Source organism: Accipiter gentilis, chromosome 7, assembly GCF_929443795.1.
Source record: "Accipiter gentilis chromosome 7, bAccGen1.1, whole genome shotgun sequence".
NCBI lineage: Eukaryota > Metazoa > Chordata > Aves > Accipitriformes > Accipitridae > Astur > Astur gentilis.
Window position 1 is genome coordinate 960988 of NC_064886.1, and position 8825 is coordinate 969812.

An 8825-nucleotide genomic window follows, 5' to 3' on the forward strand; every position below is an offset into this window, starting at 1 on the left:
CACAGGTCTACTAGAGGAGCTGCGTCAAATCTGCCAGCAGGCGTGTTGGCATCTCAGACCCTCAAGGGTGTCTGAAAGGTAATTAGCCGCCTATTTTTAGGCAGCTGGGATTCGGCACCGGAACAGGGCACGGGTGTTTTGGTGTGAGCTGGGACTCTGAGCTCCGGCACACGGAGATGGAGCTGACCCAGTCAGCCGAGCCTGGAGAGCAATTCAGCGCCCCAGAGCAGACACGGAGCTGCGTTCCCCATGTCCCCACTGACTGTTCACCTCGAGAGGGCTGCCTGACACCCTCGCATCCCCGCGGAGCTGCAGATACGGCGCAGGACTTGCAGCAGCCCCAGAATTTTCTGCTGCAGCTGGCTGCCAGGCAGCTGCCTGAGGATGCTGGCAGGGCAGTGGGCACCCGTGTGCTGGACCTGGTCTGTTCGTACCTGCTCCAGGTCCTCAGTTCCCCAGGGCTGGGACACCGGTTGCTTCTCCCAGGTGCTGGTGTGGTGGCACAGCATCGCTCCTCTCCTTCTCACCCTGAAGCCGCTCCAGCTGCACCGTCACGAACCAGCCTACCTCTCCGCAGCGGAGGGAGGGAGGGAGGAGGCAGAAGGGAGGGAAACTCCAGCCTGGGGTGAGACTAGTCCAAACCGATTCTCCTTCCTCATAAACCTCTCAATTCGCCTTTGACTTGAAATGCGTAAAAGTGCTGCCCTCTTCCTTTTGGCACACACACACTCACACGCATAGACCCCACCTTTGGCCACAGGACAAAGCAGGAGACGCCAAAGCTGCTTTGCAGAGTGTCTTTCAAAGCGATGTGCTGAATTTCAAACAATATCTGTTCAGAACAGGGAATTAAGCGGCTATAGTGTCTCCGTACTATAAACAAAGGCAAAATGCTGTGTGCATCAGCAAAAGGCTTTGTATTGTAAAGTACTCCCTTTATGTCCGACCAGGAGAGAATTCAAATGATTATTGACCCTCCGCTGTAGGAAAGCCGCATTATAATATCTCCAAATCAATAGAGACAAGTGCAGAGCGGCAGAGAAAGGCCACGGCTCTGCAAACTGCAGAAAATTGCATTTTGCTTTGGCCTCTTAAAAAGTTTGCAAAGCATCTATTAGAGGCCCCCGGAGCCTTTTCTTTCTAATTGCCATGTTTGACAACGCGATCGCACAGGGGACTAGCGGAAAGACAGATAATGGACCCACTTTAATTGCTTCCCAGTTCCATGAGTCATAACACTTCTGAGATGGCAAAGGGGAAGTGCGGCAGTTTGACTGAAGGAGGTTTCTGGCTTTTAAGAAAGCTCTGGAGGAACAAATGCTAAACTCAAAGCCAACGTCTTGGAGGGACTGAAGGTTCCAGGTACTGGATTTTCTTTCATCTTTTGCTTTTGACTGGAACTATCCAGTTAAGTTTTAATCATATTCTGGAAGGGGTAGGAGTGGCTTCTTGTCTCAGAGATGAGGGAATGGATGTCACACCAAGACCCTTTTTCTCAGGGATGGGCACTAAGGTTGAGTCCTGAAGGTGGAAGAGTCCAGCAGGTGGTGGTTGAGGGTCCGGTGTCAGTCAGTCGGCAGTGGTGGGAGCACACTGCGTACGCAGAACTCCGGTTGGATTTATCTGGCAGGTCGAGGGAAGGATGCTGTAGTTCCCCACTGGGAGCTGGGCTTGGCATGTGTTTCTGGGAACAGGCACGCAGTGGACCTTCTGACCTCCCTCCTGCCTGTGGCACCAGTGAATTTCTCCTGTACTTCTGGCCTAAGGGCAGGGTATGTGTTTGCTGGAAAAGGAAGGAGCCCAAAGCCAGAGCTGAACCTAGAGCTCCAAGAAAACAAACGATGGCATTTGCCCGTGCCAGCCAGGCTGCAGAGTAGCTGGGCTCTTTCTGCCCAGGTCCTCTGGATTCTTGTCATCTGCCCCGAACTAGGGCTTTGGGCTTTGACCTTTCTGCTCAGGGCAGCACCCCCTGGGACCCCTCAGCATCATGGATACTTGGTGCCTCCCAAGAGGAGCAGAAGCCCACGACACTCACACTATTCCTGGCAAATTCCAAGCTGTGTCTGCGTGACCTTTGCCCGGCCAGCCCCTGAAGGTCTTCATCCTTCCCCTCTGCTTTGTGCCAAGGGAATCAAGCTGCAGCGTGGTGTACAGGACAGTGTACAGGCTCTGGGCACGGCCAGGATGTATCCCAGCCTCTCTGTTTTGCCTGGGTGCTGCCTTGCCCTCAGCTGGACAAGTCCTGGGACATGGTGGTTGGAAAGGAGGAGGTCATCAAGAAGGGGGAGGAACAAGGGGAGGTGGGGAGGAGAACAGAAGAAGGTGGAGCGCCTGGTTTTGTGCCAGGGTGCCCAGCTGATGGGCACTGGGGTGCCCAGTTGCTGCAGACACCTCTGCAGTACAGTGCCCGGATCAGCGCTCCAGCTCCTTCCCCTGCGTCATGGCCCCAGCTCTGTGCTAGAGCACGAGGCTCAGTGAGGTGATGCTCCACGCCATGCTGCGGTGCTTGGTTCAGCGTAAAGGGACTTGGGTCTGTGCTTTGAGTCATGATATCGGGCCCCAAAACAGGTGCCTGTTTCCAGCTGATGGGCTCCAGCCCCAAGGGCACAGGGCAGTGATACTGTTGGCCTGTCTCGATCTTGCAGGGCTTGGTCTAGAGCAAGAGATTACCTGAAAATATGAGAGTATATTCCAGGCAGACAGGAACAAGCTCTGCTGTGCTTCAAACTGTCCTAAAACTGTGCATTTGTGTTAATGTGCCTTGATGCCAGGTCTTGGCAACCTTCCTGTCCCAGGACCCTGCCTTGTGCTCATCCCTGTCCTAAAGCGGTCACTTGGCACCTGGTCAGAAAAAAAGCAAGGTAATATTTGCCTGGAATCGGACAGATGAAACTATCCTGGCGCAAGGTCTGGCTGGTTCACGGCACTTGGTGGCCACTGTGGTCTGGGACACACCGAGCACAAGGCGCAGCTCCTGGTTGAACACCAGTGATGGAGAAGCCCCTTGGAGGAGCAGGGGAGGTCCAAGGCACGGTCCCTCCGGTCTCTGCCACAGCACACCCCAGTCTGGCTTGGGAAAAGAGGGTCACCTTGGCTTCCCAAGGCTGTCTGTGGCCCTGCGCCGGCCAGGGAGCCTCTGACAACTGCTGGGTGCTGAGCTTGTCATGGATCGGTCAGGACGTGGCTGAGCTGCGCGGCGGGAAACTAACTGGAAAAAAGCTTCGGGGGATGATTGACAGTAACTGTCTCCGGTGGAAGGAGCTAATCCGAGCAGCTCATGAACACCAGGTCCCTAATTAAAGCACACAGGCTAGCCCTGCCTGTAATTAATTTCCCTATGCTGCTCCACTGGCAGCCGGCTATCAGTGCCACTGACTCACAGCTCCCGGCAGCCTCAGAGGCATCGGCAGCAGGAGAAGAAAAGCCGTGGTTCAGAGGGGAGCGGGATTTGCCCCTTCCCTTCTGCTCCTCTGTGCTGGGGAGAAGCCGTAGCGTGCTCCCAGCCTTGCGTGCACCCAAAAGCTGGGACGGGGACTTGCTGCCTGGCCCCAGCAGCTCTCTCCGTAGGAAAGGGCTGGTGGTCCACGCTCAATGCACAAGTGATCCAGAGGGTGCAGAAGCCTGGCTGTCAGGAGAGGGTGGCACGGGGCAGGGTGGCATTCATATGCGTGGCTTGTTCTCTGCCGGCTGCTTCATGTTCTCTCTTTCTCCCCCCATGTATACATATATTTATTATGCACTTGGCTCCCCTGGCTGGAGCTTGAACAGGAGTGTTGTCATTGTGATTCGTCTCCCATAGGAATGGATCTTTGCATTCACTCTGCTGTGAGCGTGTCACATATTTATAAGGCATGTGGGATGCATCTGGGTTGTGGTTGGATTTTCCCTGAGTAGGCTGTAGCCCCTGCAGTATTGCCAAGGCGGAGAGGAGCAGCTGGGAGCCTGCAGCGGTGTCTGCAGTCCGAGCGCTGGTTTGCTGCAGCGGGTGGGTGGTATTGAGTGGAGAGGTGAATCCTGTTGCTCCAGAGCCACCCCGGCCCCCATCATCTGAATCACAAAACTAAAGAAAGAGGCTCCAGGAAGTCCTATTTCTCTGGCTACAGGTTTTCATTATCACCTGGTGAGGAATTGTGCTGGTCAGAGAGTTGCCAGCCTTTGTTTTAATTTCCCAGGAGGCTCCTCTTGGTGTGACATGTCTCCAGCAAGGGATTTCTCTTGTCTCGTGTTACTTTGCTCCATACAATGGGACGTGATATGTCAAAACATGACAAGCCAGCCAGAATGTGTCATAATACTGCACTCAACACACTGCCTTCCAGGGATGCTCAGCAGCTAATAATATCAGGCTCAAATTATCTCTGCATGCTGAGCTTTTATTTTTTCTCCCATGTGGACTATGATATATAGGAGTCTCCCGCCTATATTGGACTGTTGGATCACCACAGATTTATTAGCTGCACACGGTGAATTATTTTGACTAGACTGAAACTCAGGCCTGGGATCCCAGCCTGTTATTGCAGAAAAGCAACTTTCCCACCTTGGCTTCTCCGATACGTTTGTTATTGCTTCAGTAAACAGTTTGGTGAGATTTCTGTATGATTTAATCCTTTATCGTTGGGGTTTGAAGTTGCTACTTCGATGCAGAGATTATGTGATTTCATTAGCAACATGACTGCCTTTCAGCCTTTTCTGCGAGATGCAGCCGCTGTCTCCAGGATTTGGCCCTGTTGGAGCCAGCACGCTGCACGCGTGGCTGGATGCGACCAGGCGCTCTCTAGTCTCCCCAGTTTATCCCATTCTGCATCGTTGTCCTTTTCGGCCTGACTTTTTGAACTCTGCTATTTTACCTTAAGGTGTAATGAGGCATCAATGTGCCTGAACAATATTTGCAGTCTTTCAAGGAAGAAAAAACTTCCCACAACAGTGAAGAGGGAAAGCTGCTGTCGTCCCTGGGCTGGCGATCCCCAGCGATGGGGAGGAACGTGTCTTTTTGCCAGAGGTGCTGTGATGAGCTGGGAAGGAGACACACGTGTCCCTGCTCGCACGTGGTATTTCACAAACAGAGCCTCCTGCTGCTACAGTTGCTGCCCATTCATTTTAGCTCTCGTATGTGGTTTAGAGGAAGCAATCTAATTACTTGCTGCTAATTGCTGGGAAAACACTGCTGCAACTGCCTCTTTTCCCCGCCTTCCCCACCATGGGTAGGGAACAGCGGGTATCTCTGCAGGTCTCTCAGCTGGAGGTTCACACTAACCCTCCTTCCCAGGTCCGCTTTCAGAAGATGCAGAGCCTCTGCCCATCCCTGCCCATCTGCTCTCTATGGAAAAATGTGCTGTTTTCTCCTCTTCCTTGGTGACTGCACAGATTCAAAGGGAAAAAAGGGGAGAGAGGAAGGGAAGCAAGAATATGTGGTGTAAAGGTTTGACCGAGAGAAGGAAAGGATGCTCTTGGCCCTGAGACCTCTACAGGCAGGTCTGACCTGTAAGTTATTCTGGGAATCCCTCACAGTTATTTCCTACGGGAAGACCAAATCAGTCTGAAATTGTTCATGGCAAGTCACAAAAGCCACATCTCGTCTTACATTTTGAGTGCAATCTGGGGACACCCGCTTGTTTTGGAGAGTTGTCCAATGATCCCAGAAAGCAAGGAGCTGGTGGCACTGCTGCAATGGGACGCAGAGTTGCCTGGTACAACCCCGTGGCTGCAGGCATCGGCCGTGGCTGGGCAGATGCTTTCCCATAGGCTGAACTGTGCTAAATGTGCCTGTGGCAGAGACAAATGGCCCCCCCGAAGACAACCCCTCTGCTCAGAGGTAAGGTCTTTGGAACAGGGCTTATGTTAGATGAGCATTCAGGACCCATGATGCAAATACATGATGATGATCACTCTCGCCACCAAAGTCAGAGGCCTCCCAAGTGTGAAAGGCTGAGGAGGTTCTCAAACTTTGTCGCTGCAAGTGAATATTGATTTTAGCTATTGCGTTGAGTGGTAGAGCATTTTTAATTCTGCTTTTTAATTGTTTGGCTCCCCTGGCATATGTAGTTTGTGGTTAGTGGTAACGCACTTAGAAGGGTGATTTTCAGGCTCATCTATTAGTTGCACAGAAAAGAGCTCTCCCATGACCCTGGCTAATTTGCATACTATTTTTGTTATCCTTTAGGAAGCAAACTGCTGATTTTGGTGCTTTGCTTGAACATCCAGTCAGAAGTGGAGTCTTGCCCCGGGGCGTGTGTATGCTACAGTGAACCGAAGATTACAATAAGTTGTCAGCAGCAAGGACTGACAGCAATCCCCACTGAGATACCCATCCAGAGCCAGCGCATCTTCTTGCACAACAACAAGATAACCCTTGTGAGGTCTACCAGCTTCACCTCCTGCCGCAACATGACGATTCTTTGGATCCACTCCAACAACATCAGCCTCATTGAGCCCGGAGCCTTCTATGGGCTCAACAAACTGGAGGAGTTGGATCTCAGCGACAACACGAACCTGAAATCTATCAACCCTGTCACTTTCCGGGGTCTTGTTCACCTCCACACCTTACACCTGGATCGCTGTGGGCTCCTGGAGCTCTCCACAGGGCTTTTTCGAGGGTTGTTCTCCTTGCAATATCTCTACCTTCAGGATAATAATCTACAGAACCTGCTGGACGACACCTTCATAGATCTCGCAAACCTCACCTACCTGTTTTTGCATGGTAACAAAATAAAGAGCTTGTCGGAGAACGTCTTTCGGGGGCTCATCAACCTCGACCGGCTGCTTCTGCACCAGAACAGAGTCAGCCTGGTTCACCGCCGGTCTTTTCATGACCTTGGGAAAGTGATGACCTTGTATCTGTTTAACAACAACCTGACCGTTCTCACGGGGGAAACTATGGCTCCCCTGGTGTCCCTCCAGTACCTGCGCTTGAATGGCAACCAGTGGATCTGTGACTGCCAGGCTAGGTCCCTCTGGAATTGGTTTAAGCAGTTTAAAGGATCGTCTTCGGAGCTGGAGTGCCACCTTCCCCCCCGCTTGGCAGGGAGAGACCTCAAAAGGCTGCAGAGCGCCGACTTGGAAGGATGCGTCGACTCCTTCAACCAGATACGAACAAGCGTTTTTAGCACTAAGACCAGATCTGGTAAACTGCCAACCGGGGTCCCTCCTCTCGGTTCCCACGACGGCTCCCCGAAGTGCTGCCAGCCAGAAACAGATAAGTCTTTTATTTATGAAGCTAAAGGCAAGGCAGGTCCTTCTTCCCACAGCAGCCGGCCATCCTCCAACAACCCTCTCAAGGACAAGGAGAACATGTCCAAAACCAAGTACGTTGAGACGGACCCTTCCAAAAATGGCAGCAACAAGCAAATAAACGATTCCCCCTTTGGGACCTTCCCCAGCATTGTAGACCCTCCATTGACCAAGTTGAAACCAGAATTTCTAGAGCCTATTGAACCTTCCACAGTCCCAACCAAAAAGAGGCAGGGCTGCTCTAAAAAGAACAAATCAAAGGCCCAGTGCCGCCTCACCCAGCAAGGAAACAGCTCCACGTTACAGCTCAGCCTAAGCCTTTTGATCCCCCCCTTGGTGTGGAGCTTACTGTTATTCTGCTAAAATTAACTCTTTTCCTGGGTTGATGACACTTTAATACTAGACTTTTGCTGACCTCCATAAATGTTGCAAACAAAAGCAAAACTACCATCCACCCTGAGAAAGCTTTGTTACACAAAAGTTAACTGGATGCCTTTATAAAAAACAAAAAACACAAAAGACAAACACCAAGATGTACATAATTTATTTGTCCTGAAACCTGTGAATTATACCTTTGGTCTTCGGAACTGCACTTGCCCACAAAGCAGCTTTTGCTACAGCAGATGGTAAAGAAATACGGTTTATTTACAGGAAAAAAAAAAAAAAAAAAAAGTGTAAGAAATGCTCCGAAAAGAATGTCTAAAATCTGTTTGTAACTTGACATCACACTGAACAGTATTGCAGGTTCCCATTTGCAGAGGTAATGAATTTGATGCTGTTTTAATCCTATGTTTATGAATATTGCAGTTTTTCCGTATTCATTCCATCACACCATGTTTACGGGCAGCATTTGTTAAAGAATGCTACCTTTTCCTTCACAAGATTGCAGTATATATAGATATGCATTTTATTTTACTTGTGTACAAGTATACAAAAAAAATATAAAATAAAGATTTCTTTTGCTAAATGGTTGTCATCTGCAAGGGGGTGAGGTATGCTAACCAGCTGAAAAGCTGAAAAATTAAAAGGATGTTGAGTAATCCGTGATCTGAAGGCAGGCTGGGCGTTTAACACGACAGTAATAAATAAGACATACTCCGCAGGGTTATGCAATCTTTAAGTGGTGCCAACAAAGGGTTTCCTTGCATGAAACATGCTCTGCTAATGCTCCTGTTTCCCTTTGAAGCTGTCCCATGAATTCGCCCAACATCATTCATATTTCAGGATGCTCAGAACAGCAGGAAATATGAGCCCAGCACCTCGGAGATGAGGACTCCAGGTTGCAGGTAGAGGAACATTAGTAAGCAATCCCAAGAAGTCAGGCAGGGCCATTTTTCTTCTGAGATGCACAGATAACTAGGCTCAGCTCTGTAATTAATGAACCAGCAAGCCGTTTCAGAGTGGAGCTTGGATTTATGAAAGAGGGTGTATCTCCCCAGACAGGCAGCTCCTGGCCTTGCAGCTCGGGCTGGCTGTGCTGGAGAGCTGGTGCCCGTTCCTGGCTGTGCCACCAGTGCTTCATGGAGTCGCTGTGCCAGTCACTTCAACTTCTGTATGACCCCCATCTTCGACCTCGGGATGCCATGAAAATAAAGCCG

The 8825-nt window shown here is 50.7% G+C and overlaps 1 protein-coding gene across 2 annotated transcripts in view; it reads left to right on the forward strand.

Annotated features, from left to right (window-relative positions):
• The window catches only part of RTN4R (reticulon 4 receptor), a 79428-nt gene extending 71314 nt beyond the window's left edge, over positions 1–8114 (forward strand). For both annotated transcript variants that reach the window (XM_049804142.1, XM_049804141.1), the window contains exon 2: positions 6161–8114. In XM_049804142.1, the coding sequence (XP_049660099.1) occupies positions 6161–7590 (1430 nt within the window). In that variant the 3' untranslated portion in view covers positions 7591–8114. The remainder of the gene's footprint in view (positions 1–6160) is intronic.
• The last annotated feature ends 711 nt before the right edge of the window (positions 8115–8825 follow it).